The sequence below is a fragment of the Diabrotica virgifera genome, chromosome 2, assembly GCF_917563875.1.
Source record: "Diabrotica virgifera virgifera chromosome 2, PGI_DIABVI_V3a".
NCBI lineage: Eukaryota > Metazoa > Arthropoda > Insecta > Coleoptera > Chrysomelidae > Diabrotica > Diabrotica virgifera.
The window spans coordinates 180,184,928-180,206,656 of record NC_065444.1 but is presented as its reverse complement, the minus strand read 5'-3'; the positions used below and the strand labels follow the sequence as shown (position 1 = coordinate 180,206,656).

At 32.3% G+C, this 21,729-nt stretch overlaps 1 protein-coding gene across 2 annotated transcripts in view; it reads right to left on the bottom strand.

The window, feature by feature from the left end:
• LOC114335848 (telomere-associated protein RIF1-like) overlaps nt 1–21,729 on the bottom strand; it is a 102,263-nt gene that overhangs the window by 30,899 nt on the left and 49,635 nt on the right. For both annotated transcript variants that reach the window (XM_050642958.1, XM_050642959.1), the window contains exons 8-9: nt 2,787–5,999; nt 1,674–2,021 (exon numbers count right to left, since the gene is read on the bottom strand). In XM_050642958.1, coding sequence (XP_050498915.1) covers nt 1,674–2,021; nt 2,787–5,999 — 3,561 coding nt within the window. The remainder of the gene's footprint in view (nt 1–1,673; nt 2,022–2,786; nt 6,000–21,729) is intronic.

The following is a 21,729-nucleotide window of genomic DNA, read 5'->3' as shown; positions in this document are numbered from 1 at the left end:
ATTCTCTATTGCAAATACACTCACAAACAAAAATATTGCATATTTTATTTTTGAAGTATATCTTTTTCCTTTTAAAAATTTTTGTAATTTTTATTGCTAAATAAGTTGAGCTGAACTATCCTACGTATATTTATTGTCAAGTAACTTGCATATTGCGGAGTCACAACTAATTTGTAGAGAAATTAATGAAATAGTCTAATTTTGCTTATAACATTTAATTAGAAAAAGAAACAATAACGACAATAGAACAATTTTTTACGGCAACATTGTAACAATTTAGTACCTAGTATTTCCTCATCTAGCTCTAATGATTGCCTGCATCCTTCTAGACATGCTCCGCAGAATATCTTGGTAGGTTTCTTGCGGAAGTCGATTCCATTCTTCCTGTGCAGCAATTCTTAATTCTGCAATTGAGTTTGGAGCTGGATGTCTTGCTCGTATACGTCTTTTTAGGATGTCCCATATATGTTCTATGGGATTTGCATCAGGGCTCATTGGTGGCCAGTCTAGAGCTTCAACTCCAACATCCTCAAGGTATTGTATGACTGTTCCTGCGGTATGTGCATGGCCATTATCATGCATTAGCACAAAGTTATCATACCCAATGAAGCCGGCATAAGGAAAAACATGCTCTTCAAGGATGTTCCGTATGTACCAGTCAGTATTCATTCGAATATTCACCTCCATAAGCTCCGTACGACTCTCCCAACTAATGCCACCCCATAGCATTATGGAACCGCTACCAAAACTAATATGTTGTACAAGATTACATTATGTGAAACGTTCCCCATACCTTCTGTATACTCGATCACGTCCATCTGGCTTCCATAATTGTATCCTCGTTTCATCTGTGAAAGGAACTGTTCTCCACTGATGTTCGTTCCAGTTAACGTAGTCTCTTGCAAAGTGCAACCTTTAAGTTTTATGCCGTGGTAGAAGAAGTGGAACTCTGGCAGACCGTTTTGGATTCAAACCAACCTCTTTAAGTCTTCGAGTCACAGTTTTGGCACTCACATTAACTTGTTTTGTGATCAGTAACTCATTTTTGAGATAAGAAGCTGTAAGTGTACGATTTCGCAAAGATTTAAGTCTTAAATATTGGTCATCTCTTGGCGTTGTACATCTTTTTCGTCCTTGACCAGGTCGCCTTTTGTATTCACCAGTCTCATTGTATCGCTTTACTATACGAGAAACAGTTGACTGATGGATATTCGCTATCCACGCAATATCTTCTTGTCTGTAACCCTCATTTCATAAAGTAACAATTCTAGCACATACTACCTCACTTAAATGTGGCATATCGGTAAGAAAACTGCAGAATCGAAAAATAAAACTCTCCAACTGACAATTCAACAAAACAAGAATTGTCAAGTCGCCAAAGCACACTTTCCATACTATGCAATGTTTGTTAATTTGTTACATTATTGCATATTCAGTTATAAAGACTATGTTTAACCATTTATTTATCTCTAATAAATTAAAATACATCAAATAAATAAATAAATAAAATAAATAGATAAATAGATAAATAAATAAATAAAAAAAATACTTAACATTTCCAAGATAAAAAAATAAACAAATAATAACGATTGAAGATAAAATATGCAATATTTTTGTCCATGAGTATATTATCAACGCTTTGTAAAGAAAATAAATTTTATGATTTATCGTACCTGTAAAAGTGTCATCCTTCGGCAATTCGTTGGCAAACTTCCCACTAATATCTACACCTTCAATATCGTCATCTATTTCTTCACTGGCATTATTCATCTCTTCCTGCTCTAGAGTTTTTATTTCGTCTTCCAGTACTTCAAGAAACTCTAGAGGTTTAGCGATGGGCACCTCTACTGAAATCTCTTCTTCGGAATTACTTCTGGAAGTTATAGGGGAAATGTTGATCGTATTATCCAGTAATTCATTTGTCCTATTTGGTGTTTCAGCTGTAACTGGAGATGTTGGAATTTTCTGAGATTTCTGAGGTGTGCTTAGGGGAGTACCAGACTCAGGAGTTTGGGACGACGCTAAAAAATAAAATGCAGTTTTCAATAGAATGTCAGTTACGCGGGTAAAATCAATTTTGTTAATATTTCACGAATGCGAATACGAATGCGAGTATGCAAAAATATGCGAATACTCGCGAAAGCGAATACGAATATTCGTTACATCACTAGTCAGTATCTCGAAAAATAACCGTTATATCGGGGATTTCTAATGTCGATAATAAAAGTTGCACTAGTTTTTTTCTATAAAACATTTTGATCAAAAATTTTCCAGAAAACTTCTTTGTACTCTCTACTTTAACATAAACGTGATTAAAAGGCTAAATTTTAAATTTCGTCACTCAACTTTTGCGATTAAACTTTGCAATGCACAAATCCGTACCTTTCCCTTTGAAAAATTCATAACCTTTATCAGAATAAGAATTAAAGCTTAAAACAAGTACAGTTGTCTTCAGAAATGTTAGAGCTATATACTGTAAAAATTTCAGAAAAAAATATTAAAATTGAACAGAGTTGTAGCGAGTTAAACGCAAAAAACGTGATTTTTTTTTTATTTTTAGGTTAAAATTGCGATTTTGACAATGTTCCCCCACATAAAATACAAAATAAAACTCATTTTTGTTTTCAGCACACTCGAAAATATAAAGTATGAATAAAATTAGCCCTTCGGCCTTCCGTGGGCAGTACCTGGTCATTTTAGGGGTATCTCCCGCTCGCCTATAAGGATTATTTTTACAAAGTAGGTTTTAGTAAATAAAAAAAAAAACAATAAAAAATGAAACTTACCAAGTATATCTTCAACTGAATTAAGTGATACGGGAGATGCCAATCGGTCTTGCATTTCCTTGTTATCCGTAATCGTTTCTTTTGACCCGCAAACTGACATTGTATCCATCTGACACATAATTAGTTCAGATTCAGATAATTTAGGCTTTTGAGGAGGTTCTGGAGATTCGATTAGTGCTTCTACAGGATCCTCTCTGGCTGTTTGTGTTATAGTGCTATCTGTCATCACCGAGACTTTAGAAACTGTATCTTCCGTTTGAGTTGAATCTCGAGAACTATTTTGAGTGAGTGTAGTGTCTTGGGTGGTATTAATGTCTTTAACACCTTCGTCTTCCGCTTTGTCAGGTATTTTAATAGCATTACTATGTACGGTATCAGCATCAGTAACTAAATTTGATGTATTTGGAGTATTATTATCTGAAATATTTACTTTACATTCTAAATGAGAACCGGATTTAGTAATACTTAGTCTAATTGGCTTCTTTTTAGACGAATTTAGTAAAGGAACAATTTCAGCAAATGACTCTTGAGAACTCTCAATAATGTCATCATTTTCATCATCTGTAGGAGCTTTTCGCTTTTGTCCTCTACCCTCAGTTTCTTGTGTGATTCCTAACGTTTTTTCTGGAGTTTTATTAACAGATTCGTTTGTTTTTTCAAATTCTTTACCTGAGTATTGTTCGCTAAGTTTTCTGAATAGGTTCTTTATATGAGAAGATTCAAATTTGCACGCCTTATTTTCGCCCTCGGGAGTTTTATCAGTTTTTTTCATAGCTTCTTGTCGTTTTTTTGCTAATCTTTCGATGCTCCTTGTAGGCGACTCTAGCTTTTCGAAAATTTTTGCTGTTCTCGTTTTCTCTTCGGGACTTTTTTTAGGTCGCCCCCTTCTTTTCTTTTCTGGTGTTTCATTTGGTACACTGTTTGGAACAGCTGCTACTGGACTGATTATTTTTTCTTCAGGCTGAAGTGGTAACGGATTTCTTCTCGGCCGTCCCACAGACCTCTTAGGAGAAATTACGGTGTTTTGAGGATTTTCTGGAGTTTCAACATATTTATCTTGTATCTTTTCTTCAATATATTCAGACATTCTAGCATGTTTATCTTTTTTCTTTTCTTCCGTATTGTCAGGAGTTTTAGGAGACTTATCTTTTCTCTTTTCTTGCTTTCTTTCTGACATTTTAGCAGATTTGTCTTTGGTCTTTTCTTCCGTATTTTCAGATATTTTACCATATTCATCTTTTTTCGTTTCTTCCATATTATCAGGCGATTTAGGAGATTTATCTTTTGTATTTTCTTCTACATTTTCAGACATGGAAATATCTTTTTTCTTTTCGTTTGTATTTTCAAGCATTTGTTTAGTAACTTTATGTTTTTTCTTATCTTTCAAATTTTCTGACATTTTCGCTGCTTTGTCTTTTTCATTTTCTGCCGTATTTTCCGATATTTTAAGAGATATTTTCATCTCCTCTGTATTTTCAGCGATATTAACAGAAATACTATTTTTCTTTTCTTCCTTATTGTCAAAAATTTTATTAGATTGATCTACATCCTTGGCCTCCGTAGTTTTAGACATCTTGAAGGATCTACCTCTTTTCTTTTCTGGCTTCTTTTCAGGTAGTTGGACAGCTTTATCTTTGTTGATTTCTTGTATAACTTCAGAAATAGAGTTGCTTTTTTCCTTTTCTTCCATATTTTCAAGCATTTTAACAGAATTATCTTTTTCTTTTGTATTTTCAGACATTTCAGCACCTTTCTCTTTTTCTTGTAACTTTTCAGATATTTTAACAGACTTATTTACTTTGTTTTCAGTATCACAGACGTTTTTCTTGGGTTTCTTCTCGCGAGTTCTGCGAGGAGACTCGAGAAATTTCTCGGCTCCAACTATATCCATCCTTAACCTTTCTAATTCACTTCGCTTTCTTTTTTCTAATGCATTATCTGAATTACCATGTGATTTTTTTCTAGAATAACCCTTAAAATGTTGAATTCCTTGTACATCCTCATCGTCTGCTTTACAGTCTGATTCAATAATGTCAGTTTGTGATGATTTTTTAATATCTTCTGTAGGTATTGATTCTTTACAATCTGATTCAATAATGTCAGATTCTGTTGATTTTTTAATATCTTCTGTAGAATCTGATTTAAAGAGATCATTAGAAATTGTTTCTTTAGTAATTGTTTCAAAGTTTGAATTGGGAATATTTTGGTCCAGAGGTATAACCGTTGTTTCAGGTTCATTGATTTCTGTATCAACATTATTTTCAATATTAATATCGTTAAATACAACTTTAGGCGTATCAGGGAACATGTCGCTTTCTGAATTTAAAGTTTCTGGAATTGATGTAAGAGAAACTGGATTGCCATTATCTTTTTTCTCTTCGCTTTCACACTCTGATGATTTGGTAGTTTCTCGAGAATTTGATTTTGAACTAAATATGTCTTGGCTTAGACTTTGCGATAAGTCTTGGTAGAGAGCCGGAATGTCATCACGTCGTGTCTTTAACTTTTCTTTCTGATGGTCGTTCAATTTGTTTACTTGTAATTTAACTTCAGAAGTTATTGGAACAAAATCTTGAGAATTTTCCTCACTGATAGGCTTTGTTCCTGTTTGGTTCACCTTTACGACGTTGACGGCATTTTTCTTACTTGAAACTGGAGAATTGTTTAGCTGGCTGCCTTTAAGTTTATGTGGGGACATCGTTTCAATGTCCTTTCCAAAAAGTCTTAATGTGCCTGCTTTGCGGGGACTTCTAGGAGAATCCTTTCCCATGCGAGCAATGCGTGCTGATCTTCCAGTCGGTATAATAAAAGTCTTTTTTTCTTCTTCTTTGTCTTTGTCTTTAACGCCATCAGTGAATAACACTAAGCATTTGGACATTTCTTTACTGGCGTAGCTGTTAGCGTCGATTTCTTTATCAAGCAATTCCACTAATACGTTTTTAAGATGGAATGCAAATTGAGTTTGAAGATTCGCTGTGCAATTTTTGTAAAATGCAACAAACGGATCAAGTAACTTAAAATCTGAATGAATACGCAATATGTGTTCTATGCAATTACACAAAAATTTAATAAGTTCTTCATTATGTTCGGAAGTAAAACACTCTAAAGAGGATTCAAAGTACTGCATTACGAGAGATGATAATTTTTGTTGATCTTCTGAATTTAAATTTGGTAGTTGAAGAACTAAAGATACCACATCCATAAGTTTCGTAACTGAAAAATAAAGCATAATATTATACTTATGTTTATTTTATCACATCATTGTTTTATTATTAAAACGGAATATTGTTACCCGGGATGCCTGAGATTTATCTATACGTCGACAGATGGCGCACTATGTTATACGATACTATACGATAATATGGAGACCAAACATAGAACCAAGATCATAGAGAGGATAGGCTCCTATCTATGAATCTTAACATAGAACCCATGTTCAACTATAGAGAGTGTATACTATAACAATGGTAAAGATCTTAATGTTAGTTTAAAATATTACATTCCATAATAAAACCAAGTTATTTAAGAGCGTAGGCGCAAATATTTTACGGCTATCCCTACTTTTTCTTTCTTTACATGGCAAATTACGTGCAGTAAAATTCTCACTGGTATGGAGATTAGTTGACAATGACATTGTCATCATGGCTTTTGAATTTTCTTGGATAACTAAAATGGGCCAAATCCCATCTTACAAGTTTAACCCGTTCACTGCCACTAATTTTCGTTTGTGCCAATTCAATATCCCGCATAACAATAGTGTTTAACAGCGGCTCTTTTAAGAGTCAGCGGCACTGGCATCTGCGCGGTGTTTAGCTCTTAGAAGAGCCAGCGGCAGTGAACGGGTTAAGAAAAAACTCGCCAATCGATATGTCAACCATCCATTTTGGTCCACGGGTGTGGATTTTACGGCCCTCCCTATTTGGGGTCTGTTTTTCGTTCTCGTCCCCAAAACTCCCCAAAAATTTCGAAAATTTAAATCCGATCTCTGCAGCTTGCGATAGTATTGATCATTACTTTTTTAACGCATGTCTAATTTTGAAAATCGGTTATACCATTCAAAAATTACTGATCTCACAAATTTTACTCAATTTCTATTTAAAAAGGGGAAAATGTTTATATGTACGTTTGTATGCGTGTGGGAAAGTTACACCGATCTGAATTTATTTTTCTATGCTTTAAGAAGGGGGTCGTGGCCGATTCAGAACCGTTTGTGACTTTTGACCACCCATAAGCCAGCTATACAGGGTGGTGAATCGTAAAACGGGCCATAGGAAACTCAATGTAAAATTCTAAACTGTTAAATTCCTGCTTCCCTAATTATTTTACATCAAAAGTCATTAGACGCTATTTCTAGAGGATTAAAATATGTATTAAAAACAAAAGTTAAAATTGTTCTACGAAATAAACACATTCCAAAAGTTTGAAAAATACCTGCATTTGCCACAGTATGTATGTATGTAAAAGTTAGGCCCACGTTATTATTTAACTGACAGTACGCACACTATTGACTGAATAAAACATCTTTATAGAGCTTTTCATCGATTGTCATTTGTTTCGAGCTTCTGTCATCTGTTGTATAATCTGTGTATTCGCGGTGTGCAGTTACTTGGAGGGGATACAAGAAACGATCGTGCGCGAATAGCGGAGAAATCTTACAACTTTCCTAAATAAATCATATTGTCAATTGAAATTGTCAAATTGACGTATATTTCATACCTACCTGTTGTACAAGAATTCATCTGTACTCAGTAGATATATCTTAAAAACACCCTGTAATTATCTACGATAATTACTTTCAGTTATTTATGTCATCATAACAATATTACAACCTTCATTCGATTATATAAATATTGTTATCCTAGATCACGATTCACTAATAATTGCAGAGTCAATTATAAACACTTTTCATGGTCGATGCTGAATAGGCATTTCTAAATATATAAACAGCAAAACTATAACAAGGGAATTCTTATTATTATATTAGACATTCGTCATTCTATTTTGGTGATCAGACGTAATATTTCCACATTAAAGATAGTGTCTCTTTCTACACGAGACGTTCTTTGGGTGCGGTGCTACCAGCTTATGCTCATGCGAGTGTAAATAAAACAACTCAACAAGTAAAAGCGTATCAATTATTCCACCCCTCGGATAAGGGATAACCACCCTCACCGGGAGAAGATAGCCTTAGTGCCAGGGCTGTCATATGGCGATCCAAGACCAGGCGAGAACTCAGAACTAGCAGTCTAGAACGAGAAATGAGAAAACACGTCAATGTTCAGGCACCTAGACCACCTTAGACAACAGTGTGGTATGTAAAATGGATGGAGACATCAGGCCGACGCGGAGCTGAAAAGGGAATAGTATGGAGATGGAACATCGTGGGACAATGGAAAATGGACAATGCTATGGAACGTGCAGCGAGGACTTGTGATACGAACAAAGACGTGTAAAAGTGGTAAGTCCATATTAGCTATTTTTATGGTATTTCCTGATTAATATAAAGTATAAAGTATAAACATTATGTGCTACCTTAATGACATTAATATATGTTTCAAGTTTACCTATTTTTACTTAATTATTCTATTCTATTACCAATATTTATCAATATACAAAGATTTTTTTTACCCTCATATTAAGTTATTGTAGGACGCAATGATACAATTTTATATGATTTTTTACATATTTATCAACGTATACTTTATCCTTGCTGACTTTTATTCATTTATTATTTGACTACTGATTTTTAGTACATTTTTGCAATTTTTTATGATTTTAATATTTGCTATCGTAAATATACCTATCAAAATAAATATACGATATATAACATATATATACATAAATATACGATATATATGCATAATACATTTAAATTATTATTCTAACTACTTATTTACAAGGGTTAATATAACGTTATTTATTTTTTAATTTTTTATTACCACTGCAATTTTTACATATTTTTACCATATATTGACGTATTATTTTATCTCCATATTTTTTTACTATATATCTATATACTACATATCTATATACACCGTAAGACTATCGAATTTATATTTTCGCTAAGAAGTGCAGGAGCTGAAAAAAAATATGTATAAATGAGTAGCGACAAAGTTACTTGAGAAGATTTTGTCAAAATAGTTGAGGAAATTGCACAAGAAATAGACAGGCAAAGCAGAAGAGTCTTAAAGAAAAAGTTCCGAAATCTAAGGACATAAAGGAAGAAGTGACGACACAGCTAATTAAAGCTTATAACAAGTTCACGCAATTGACTAGGAAAAACTGGGAAGCACTTTCGGACAAACAAAGGGAATCGTGCAACAAATATTTTGGAAAAATCAGAGACAAAGTTATACGATCATTTCAAGCAGTAAATGTGAGAACAGTGGTTCCAAGTTCAATACATCAACCAATCGACAAGGAAGTTGAAGAGGAACAAAGCGATGAGGAAATAGAAGAAGGAAAAAGCGACGAGGAAGGAGAAGAAGAAATAATTAACGACGGAATAAAAGAGGAAAAAGGTGACATAAAACAAGATATAACAATATTAAACATGGCTTTGACAATCAATGAATTTTTGAATATCGCAAGCAAGATATTGCCCAACGAGTTCGATGGAAGCGCAGGGAAATTACAACCATTTTTAGACGCATTAGAACTACTTGGAAAATTGGCAGAAGGTCATGAAGACACAGCTGTAACGCTAATAAAAACGCGACTCACCAATAAGGCTAGGAACCTAATAACCACAGAAGATACGATTCCACGGATAGCTGAAGCACTAAAGAAAGAATTAAAAGGTGATAATCCGAAGAATTTAATAGCCAAATTAGCCAAAAAAAGGCAAGGGCATAGAGATGCAGCAGTGTACGCATCTGAAGTGGAAGAGTTAGCAGAACAATTAAAAGTAGCATACATAGCGGAAGGAATGCCACTTGACTTAGCAAAGAAATATACGACGGAAGCAGTAGTAACAACAATGAATGAAACGAAACGCTAATGCAGAGAAAGCTAAGCTAATACTGGAAGCAGGTAACTTTACATCACCGCAGGAAGTAGTATCTAAATTTTTGTCGATCGATACGACTGAAGAAAATGCACAAGGAAGAGTCTTAAATTATAGGACAAACTACGAGAATAGGAGAGGACAGCAGCAATACAGAAGAGGATACCATAACAAATATGACAGAGGAAGAAGAAATAACTTCGGACAACGGAACGAAGGAGAAGCAACGGACAATCAACGAAATTATTCGAACAGAGGATACAGACAATTTAACAATCAAACATACAGAGGAAACCAGAGAGGCGGACGTAACAGGAACGTAAGGTTACTAGAAATAGAGGACAGTCAAGAAGAGCAAGAAAACCAGCAGTTGGGGTTTTGAATGAACAAGAAGTTGGAAGCACACAGGCAGAAATAAAATATAACATTTACAACTTCGACCTAAACCTAACGAACTTTGTACGAATGAAAACAGGAATTCTTGAAAACACAAGCACTTTTATCATAGACACAGGAGCTGACATTTCAATACTAAAATGTTCACAAGATTTTATGAAGGAACAGATGAAACCAAACACAAAGGCGAAAATAAAAGGAGTCACTAAAGGAGAGTTGCAAACAATGGGAGAAGTTGAGACAACACTCGAAGTAAAAGGAACTCGATTCGAACACATCTTTCAATTGGTAGAACCTAACTTTCCAATTCCAACAGACGGAATCATTGGGAGAGACTTTATTTCTAACTTTCAATGTATACTAGATTACGCAAACCTTAAAATGCACATTAAAGAGGACAACGATTGTTACATTAGTACGAAACTTCTGGATAATATAGACAATGACACCATAATAATACCGCCTAGATGTGAAATTTACAGAATCGTAAAAATTTTTCAAACGTTAAAGAAAGACAGGATAGTGGAACAGCAAGAAATACAACCAGGAATATTCATAGCAAGAGCAATTATTTCAAGTAATAATCCATACATCAAAATTTTGAACACAACGTACGAAACAGTAAATGTAGACGCAAGCACAATCAGGACGTTGGATATTAAACTATTCAATATATATATAGGCTAGTCAACGACAGCAAGGACAGAAAAAAAGAATTACGAGAATCACTGAAATTAGACATACCAGAATACATACGAGACAACTTAGTATCGTTATGCGAGGAATATTCAGACATATTCGCCCTAAGGCATGATATGTTAACCTGTAACAATTTCTACGAACAAAAACTAAGAGTTAAAGACCAAACTCCGGTATATATCAAGAATTATAGGACACCTCATGCGCAAACAGAGGAATTAAATCGACAAGTACAAAACCTAAGAGACCAAGGAATCATAGAACCATCTACATCCGAGTACAACAGCCCAGTAGTACTGGTACCGAAAAAAGCTATAGATGGAGGAAAAGCATGGAGATTATGCATAGATTTTAGACAACTGAACAAGAAGATAGTTACAGACAAATTTCCATTACCAAGAATAGATTCGATATTAGATCAACTAGGAAGAGCAAAATGGTTTTCAGTTATAGACTTAATGTCAGGCTTTCACCAGATACCATTAGAAAAATCATCGAGAAAATACACATCGTTCAGCACAGAAAATGGAGCATTTCAATTTACCAGATTACCTTTTGGATTAAATGTAAGCCCAAATAGCTTTTCAAGAATGATGTCAATAGCATTTTCAGGATTAACACCAGACAAAGCATTTCTTTACATGGACGATATCGTAGTAATTGGAATATCCGAAAAACATCACTTAGACAACCTGAAAAAGACATTCGAGACATGTCGAAAATTCAATTTGAAATTTAACCCAGGAAAATGTCAATTCTTTAGAAGGGAAGTAACATATTTAGGACACGATCTTTCTCAAGAGGGAGTATCACCAGACAAAGCGAAGTATGCAGCAATTGAACAATATCCGACACCTAAGACAGCGGAAGAAACAAAGAGATTTGTAGCATTTTGCAACTATTACAGACGTTTTATTAAAAATTTTGCGGAAATATGCAGACCACTCAACAAATTATCGAGGAAAGGAGTAGAATTTTCGTGGACCGAGGAGTGTGAAAAAGCATTCAAAAAGCTTAAAGCATCTCTGACGAAACCACCAATTTTAAAATATCCTGATTTCAACAAACAGTTTATCTTAACAACAGACGCATCCAATGAGAGTTGTTCAGCAATCCTAAGTCATAGTATATTGTGCAACAAGTGCAGAAAGATACTAATTTCTCACGAGTTTGAAAAGTTGCGGTACGAGCGCAAGCGAGTGCCGCAATTCAAACGAGTGAGAAATTATATTTCTGCACGTGTTTCACACTATACTTTTTCTACAAGCACAGTTTTTCCTAAAAATAAAAATCACAATTTCCAAACGACGATTAATTATAATAGGTACCTATGTGATAAATTTTAAACTGTATTTAATTAATACCTACTAATCAATTTAAATTCCTTATACCTAAATAAATTACACAGAAATCAGTTAAAAAATTAATGCACTGCCTTAATTTGTTTAAATTTAAACAATTATTACACATTATTGACATTATATTTATGCAGTCACGGATTTACACAAAACCTACTTCATTCGACGTCTCTTGCACAGGTTGCTAAATCCTTATTGGTTATTTGATAATTATGAAATGTTTAATAAGAATAAAATTGTAAAATAAAACAGTTGTAACATCCATAATTTAGTTTCTATGCTATAGTTAAATATAATAATTGTCTTATAGGTTATATATTTGTCTAAAGTTTAACCACGGATGTAAACAGAATATAACGTTACTCAGAATGCGGTAGTCCACGGATGTAAACAGAATATAACGTTACTCAGAATGAGGTAGTCAACTGTGCAGAAAAGAACTTTGCGGCACAGAAACGTCACTTTGCGGCACAGAAACGTCACTTTGCGGCACAGAAACGTCACTTTTCTGCACACTAATGTCAAATATCTTATACTGTGAGAAAATATCAAGTTTGCTAACATAAAACCGTGCAGAAAAGTGCACTTTGAATAGTGGTTGTAGAAAAAGATTATAACGGAATTGACCTACCTATAGCATATGCATCAAGAAGTTTTAGTAAAGGAGAATGTAATAAACCTATAATCGTTAAGGAATTACTAGCGATTCATTGGGGAATTAATTATTTTAAATGTTATCTATATGGAGCACCAACATTCAAAGTAAAAACAGACCATAAACCTTTGACAAACCTATTTGCAATTAAAGAACCAACCTCAAAACTCACGAGGATCAGATTAGACCTAGAAGAATATGACTTCGAAATAGAGTATATAACAGGGAAAAGCAACTACGCAGACAGCCTTTCAAGAATAACATTGCATCAACTAAAAAACCTATACATAGACAACGCCCATATACTAGCTATAACAAGAGCTCAAGCAAAAGAAAAGGAGAAAGAAGCAAGACAAACAAAGGCTGAAAGTGAACTCGCACTACAGCCAGAAGCCACCAAACAGACAGTAAGGAAGGTACTAAATAATTTAGAGGCGCATAGACTACCAATTTTGTCCTTTGGAGCAGAACTAATCTCACCAAGACTGAGCATTAGGGCCAAAAACAAAATAAAATGCAGCAAAAGCATAGCCACAGGATTGAATCGTTTCGATTTAAACCAAGCGTTGGTACAGCTTGATAAGCTGGCGGTAGAGAATGCAGTACGTAAAGTAAAAATATACGTAAATGATATTATTTTTAAAATGTGCACAATTGATGAATTTATTAAAGAAGGAAATAAAAAATTGAAGAATATAGAAATATACATATGTGAAGTACCAGAAACAATAAAAGATGACAAAGAAAAACACAGATTAATAGGAGAATACCATAATCACCCGATGTTCGGAGGACACGTAGGGAATAACAGACTAATTAAGAAGCTAAAGGCAAGATTCCGATGGAAAAATTTGGAAAAAGACGTAAGAAAATACGTAAAACAATGCCACAAATGTCAAATTAACAAACCGAAAAGAACACATGTCGAAGAGTTCGTGATATCGGACACATCTTCCAAACCATGGGACATAGTATACATAGATACAATAGGTCCATTCACGAGAAGTAATGAAGGTAATAAATACTGTATCACAATGTTGTGTGAACTGACAAAATACGCGGTCAGCATACCAGTGTGCAATAAAGAAGCAGAGACAATAGCAAGAGGAATCTTTGATCATTTCATACCAACATACGGACTCATGAAGCAAATAAGAACAGACCAAGGCACAGAGTATAAGAACGAAGTAATGCAGGAATTAACAAAGCTATTAAAAATAGAACACAACTTTTCAACGGCATACCACCCACAGTCCATTGGAAGTTGCGAAAAACTACACAGAACGTTGAACGAGTACGTAAGAGCATTCATAGACGAAGACAGAGAAAATTGGGATGTGTGTTGCAGAATGTTCACATACTGCTACAATACAACCCCTAACGCGTATCATGGATACACACCGTTCGAACTGTTATATGGCAGGAAGGTTAACCTACCGGAAGACCTTACACATGAGATTCAACCATGTTACAATATAGATGCCTACTACAATGAGTTACGATACAAACTATTCTTTTTCTCATGATCATCTTTCAGTGCGTCACAGTTTTTCGATTTCTCTCTAACGCATTAAATTGTATGTGACAGAAAAAAAGGCACGTCTGGGAATACTTCGGTAATTATTCTAGTTCGGTGATTATTCTAGTTGTCGATAGATGGCGCCATAATCAAAAAAGAATTATTTATTAAATAAAATAATAATATTATCAATATAATCTGTACAATTTATAAGACTATACAAATGAAAGAAAATACCATTTTATAAATGCAATAGACACAAATGATTTGGTTTTATTCCAAATTGAAAATAAAATTTGACAACTGTCAGATTTAACTAAAATGTCACGTTAGAATAAATGTCATAAATATGTATTATCACGGACTTACCTTTTTTTCTATAATTTGTGACGCACTGAAAAATGTTCATGAAAAGGAGAATACAAAGCGCACACGAGAGAGCCAGAACCTTCTTATTAAAACACAAAAAAGAGCGGCAAGAAAAGAATAAGCTCAAAGCAACACCACAACACTTTAAAATAGGAGACCTAGTCCTTGTAAAAAGGGAAGAGAATGGTAAGTTTGATAGTCTTTATGTAGGTCCTTTCACGATAACAGAAGTAAATAACGTTAATTGAAAAATCAGAATAGAAAACAATAAAATCAAGGAAATACATAAGAATAGATTATATGCTTACAATCCGAAAACACAGTGAGTGACAAGTGTTACGAAACAATGTTGTTAAACGAACATTTTATATTATTTATGTATTTACGTAGGCTTAGGAAGTTGTATATAAAATAAATTTTTTGTATTGATTACAACACAGTATGGGTTGGTAGCACGACTTGCAAATTTCCCTCCCCGTAGTCGGAAAATTCCTAAAAAGGGAAGGTGTACAAGAATTCATCTGTACTCAGTAGATATATCTTAAAAACACCCTGTAATTATCTACGATAATTACTTTCAGTTATTTATGTCATCATAACAATATTACAACCTTCATTCGATTATATAAATATTGTTATCCTAGATCACGATTCACTAATAATTGCAGAGTCAATTATAAACACTTTTCATGGTCGATGCTGAATAGGCATTTCTAAATATATAAACAGCAAAACTATAACAAGGGAATTCTTATTATTATATTAGACATTCGTCATTCTATTTTGGTGATCAGACGTAATATTTCCACATTAAAGATAGTGTCTCTTTCTACACGAGACGTTCTTTGGGTGCGGTGCTACCAGCTTATGCTCATGCGAGTGTAAATAAAACAACTCAACAAGTAAAAGCGTATCAATTATTCCACCCCTCGGATAAGGGATAACCACCCTCACCGGGAGAAGATAGCCTTAGTGCCAGGGCTGTCATACTGTCATTGAAGAAGAAAAAGTATATGTTGCTCCATAATATTGATGTGATAAGCAATTATTAAATAAAAGTAAATTAGATAATAATTGTATTTTGCTTGCAGTACTGCATTTTAGTAATTAATTTTATTTACTACATACAATCGTTTAACTTTTAATAACATAACCTAAATCTTACTTTTTTTCTTATAATTTTTTTGGGCTATGGCCTTGACAATTATCCAGTAACTGGGACTAATATAATTATCCAATATAATTAAAAGTGCGAAAAATGTTGCTGAGCTATGAAACCAGGTGTCGCTTTTCCGAACTTGCACGGTCCCAATAATATTAATATACACGGCTTATACGACATATGACAGAAGCTCAAAACAAATGACTGTGAATGAAAAGTCCTATTATTAATACTTTCTCCTCAACTGAGGGTATCTTATCAATTTTATCATTTTTTAAACAAGAAATGATGAAATCAAAATTTTGACAGTTCAAATATTAATATTTATAATAACTTCATTGTGACCGAACGCAACCGATACACATTATGGCACTGTGTGTGGCCTAACTTTGGCTGATTCTGTGACAAATTTATTATATTTTTACAAAATTTTGGAATATGTTTAATTCGTAGAAGAATTATTTTAACAGTTGTTTTCAATACAGTTTTCAATCCTCTACAAATAGTTTATCATGTGTTTTAAATAATTAGGGAAGAAGGAATTCAACAGTTTAAAATATTACATTGAATTTCCTGTGGCCCGTTTTCCAATTCACCACCCGGTAGAACTGGGTAGGTACAGGGCTATTCACTATATGTTGACCCCCCTGTAAACTGCTTTATTTACAGAATTAGAAAAAAAATTTTAAATACAAAGTTGTTCGATTTTTAAATTATGATTTTTTGACTATATGATATATCATACTAGTGACGTCATCCACCTGGGCGTGATGACGTAATCGACTATTTTTTTAAATGAGAATAGAGGTCGTGTGTTAGCTCATTTGAAAGGTTATTCAATTCCCTATTTTAATTAAATTAATTGACACAAAAAGAAGAATGTATGTAATTTATTTAATTCAAAATATCTTCTACTGCTGTCAGAAAACAGAAATAAATATATATTGAACAAATAAACATTACTTTTCACTTAAATTCAATGTTCAAGCTGCCACTCATCTGCCTCTTGGCAGTTTGAACATTGAATTTAAGCAAAAAGCAATGTTTATTTGTGCAATAAACTTTTATTTCTGTTTTCTAACAGCAGTAGAAGATATTTTGAATTAAATAAATTACATACATTCTTCTTTTTGTGTCAATTAATTTAATTTAAAAAATTTTTTTGGACACCCTGTATAAATAATTATCTTAATGTTTATGTTACTGAATAGAGAATTGAATATTCTTTCAAATGAGCTAACAAACCTAACAAGATACACCACTTTACAACCAGTGATTCCACGAAGTACCTGGTTTAAGAGTTTTAAAGCTCCACGTAAATATATAACAACTATAAATCGACTACGTTTTGGGCATGCTTGCTATCCAAGTCATTTATATAAATAGTTCAGAGAAATAAGGAAAAAAATAGCCTGTTGGTGACACAACCCCCTCCAGGTAGAAACCAAATTTTTTGAGTAGTCTGGACATCTATAATAATCACCTATGTTTCCTGCAGCCGATTTTGATGATATACATAGTTATAAACAATTGAAGATCAAAAAACGCTAAATCTTCGCTTTTTTCGTTTATTGCCAAATGGCTAAGCATTTTAAACAAATTTGGAAGTAAGAAACTCATAAACCATATAAAAAACTTCAATATGGCTCCCGCTGAATATGTCTATCCTTATTGGTTGCTTAGAAAATTGCAAAATAATTCATAAATTTTGAGTTTTTATAAATAATCATAACTTATGTAAAAATGAACTTAGGATCTTCTTATTATACGGAATGCTGGGACTTCTGGTGCTTAAATTACACACTAAATTTCATAACAATTGGTCAAATAGTTTAAAAGTTATTTAATTTGTTTATCCCAAATTAATTGTTTTTGTAACACTGTAAGTCAGAAAATGATAAAGTTACAGTAATACTTTGGATAGTTTATGAAAGAAGATTTATACTAATAACGTAATTAAAAAATAATGACAAAAAATAATTCTAAGTATCGCAAAATTATTTTGCAAGAACATGTCGATTTTTTGCTTATAAACAATTAGAATAACTTTTTAACCATTACCCGTAGAAAAATTATTTTTTCACATTTAGAAAGACTGAATTTTTATACAAATTTAAAAAAAAGAAAAAATTGTCCTATGACAATTAGGGACGAAGTTGCCGCCCCCCATTTTTTAATTCACAGCAGCTTTCTTTATAACAATTACGAAATCAAATCAGTCACATTGGAAAGAGCATACTTCAGAGTTTTAATGTACCAAGTATAAAAAATATATACTTTCAAACAAATCGTCCACAAAACTTCAAAATGTGACCCTTAAAATCGGCCGGCCTCGAAACTTGGGAGATCGATGAGAAGGGGGAAGGAAATGTTAGCTGTATCTCTTGTTCTCGCCTATGAATTTCGACGTTTCTTTTTTTAATTTGTATGTACTTTTTGCGTACAGTACGAGTATGCATTATTTAAATAAATTAATTGTTATATACACCATCAAATTTGTTTAAACAATTTTTTTTCATTTTTTTTAATAATATTTGAAGTAATTTTAATCACAAAACATACATATTTATGAATAATATAATAATACATAGTTTTTTATTAAACTTAGTAATAATTTAAAGTATGAAAAAACAAATTATCCCATTCGATTGTTTCTAAAAATAGTATTGGTTTATGGAAATCAGAAAATCTCAAATAAACTAGGTTTTTTAGTAAACATGCTATTATGTGAATGAAAAACTGAAGTTACAGAACCACCAAAAAAGAGATAAACGTAATTGATTGGGGTTGGAAATTAAGCTAAGAACCGTTAGTGCCGATCCGATCAACAGATCTTCTTTATATCAGATATTTTATTAAAATAAACTATCTGCTCTTGCAAAACTGGTTGCACCGAGTACTTGTTAGTACAGAGATATAAATAGTTTATGGACTTCGGTTATCAAAACCTCAATCTTTCTCTATTATCTATTTTGGAGTTTCTTTTTTTAATCTGCGTGTACTCTTTGCGTACGTTACGGATATGTTTTTTGTTAATAAAGTGGTTATTTAATTAACTATGTAAATTGTGTAAACAATTTTTGGAAATTCTTTTACGATATTTTTAGGATGACTTTGTTGGCAATTATAGGAATGGATCATATGCACTTGACTTTACAAAAACTTATAATAAATGGGTAACTGATAATTGTTACGTTTTTCATAAAAATACAAGTATTCCTAGATAAACCTCCTTTAATTTTATTTTAATAGTTATGCTATCATACCAAAATGTATGAAATATATTTTGTTTTTTAGCAATCTTAAAATTATAACTTTCAATGTTGTAAGATACAATTATTACAATATTGTAGAAAATTTCTGAAAATAATTTTGTTCTTTTTATCCTCTCTCTAATTTTGTTACATTTCATTTTTCGTTTATCTAGTAGCATGTTTATCAACAAATAAATCCTAGTTTATTTGAGATTTTTTATTTTCAATTTAATATTATAAGCCAATTTTAGATTTAGGAATAATTGAATAGGATTAGTAATATAATAATTACAGGGTGTAACAAAAATACAGGTCATAAATTTAATCGCATATTCTGGGACCAAAAATAGTTCGATTGAACCTAACTTACCTTAGTATAAATATGCACATAAAAACAGTTACAGCCCTTTGAATTTACAAAATGAAAAACGATTTTGTCCAATATATAGAAGAGATTTTTTATTGAAAATAGACATGTGGTATTTTTATGGCAGGAGCATCTTACAAAAAAATTATAGTAAAATTTTGACACCCCATAAAAAATTTATGGGGGTTTTGTTCCTTTAAACCCCCCCCCCCAAACTTTTGTGTTCGTTCCAATTAAATTATTAATGTGGTACTATTAGTTAAACACAATGTTTTTAAAACTTTTTTGCCTCTTAGTACTTTTTCGAAAAGTCAGTTTTTATTGAGATATTTTAAATATTCGTCAAATCCACCACATATTTGTATAATATGGTTAAGTACGATTATGAAGACTTGGTAATCGTATGAAAATTTATTATTTATAATTTACATTTTTAGGCATATTTTGAACCATATTAAAAAAGAAGCCACATCTTGATAAAAGGTGCCTTATCGAAAAAATACTAAGAGACAAAAAAGTTTTAGAAACATTGTATTTAACTAATGGTGCCGCAGTAATAGTTCAATTAGAACGTACACAAACATTTGGGGGGTGTAAAGGAACAAACCCCCATAAAATTTTTATGTAAACATATTAAAAAAGAAGCCGCAACTCGATAAAAACTGCCTTATCGAAAAAATACTAAGAGGCAAAAAAGTTTTAAAAACAGTGAGTTTAACTAATGGTACCACAATAATAATTTAATTGGGTTATACACAAAAGTTTGGGGGGTTTAAGGGAACAAAACCCCCATAAAATTTTTATGGGATGCAAAAATTTCACTATAATTTTTCTTTAAGATGTTCCTGTCATAAGAATGATACATGTCCATTTTCAATAAAAAATCTCTAATAGTTTTAGATATATTTGAAACAATCGATTTTCATTTTGTAACTTCAAAGGGCTATAACTTTTTTTATGTGCACATTTGTATTAAGGTAAGTTAGGACCAAACGATCTATTTTTGGTCCCAGAATATGTGATTTAATTTATGACCTGTATTTTTCTTACGCCCTGTATAACTAATATGTACGTTTTACAATAAAAGTTACATAAAATATTATTAAAAAAATTGAAAAAAATTGTTTAAACAAATTTGATGGTGTATATAACAATTAGTTTATTTAAATAACGCATATTCGTAATGTACGTAAAAAGTACATACAAATTAAAAAAAGAAACAACGAAATAAATAATCGAGAACCAGAGATACAGTTAACAGCTCCTTCCCCCCTCTCATCGCTATCCCAAGTTTCAACGCCGGCCGATTTTAAGGGCCACATTTTTAAGCTTTGTGGACGATTTCCTTGACAGGAAATCTTTTGTATACTTGGTACGTTAAAACTTTGAAGTATGTTCTTTCAAATGCTGCTAATTTTATTTCTTAATTGTTATAAACAAAGCTGCCGTGAATTAAAAAAAGAAGGGGGCTAACTTTGTCCCTAATTGTCGTAGGACAATTGTTTTTCTTTCTAAATGTGTATAAAAATTTAGTCTTTCTAAATATGGAAAAATAATTTTTCTACGGGTAACGGTTAAAAAGTTATTCTAATTGTTTATAAGCAAAAAATTGACATGTTTTTGCAAAATAATTTTACACTATTTATAATTATTTTTTGTCATTTTTTTTTAATTAAGTTAATAGAATAAATCTTCTTCTTTCATAAACTGTCCAAAGTATTACTGTAACCTCATCGTTTTCTGACTTATAGTGTTGCAAAAAAAATTAATTTGGGATAAACAAATTAAATAACTTTTAAACTATTTGACCAATTGCTTTGAAATTTAGAATATAATTTAAGCACCAGAAGTCTCAGCATTCTGTGTAATAAGAAAGTTCTAACTTAATTTTTACATAAGTTATGAACATTTATAAAATCTCAAAATTTATGACTTATTTTGCAATTTTGTAAGGAACAAATAAGGATAGACATATGCAGTAAACGCCATATTGAAGTTTTTTATATGATTTATCAGTTTCTTACTCTAAGATTTGTTTAAAATGCTTCATTTTTTAGTAATAGACGAAAAAAGCGAAAATTTAGCGTTTTTTTATCTTCATTTGTTTATAGCTATGTATATGATCAAAATCGGCTGCAGGAAACATATAGGTTATTAA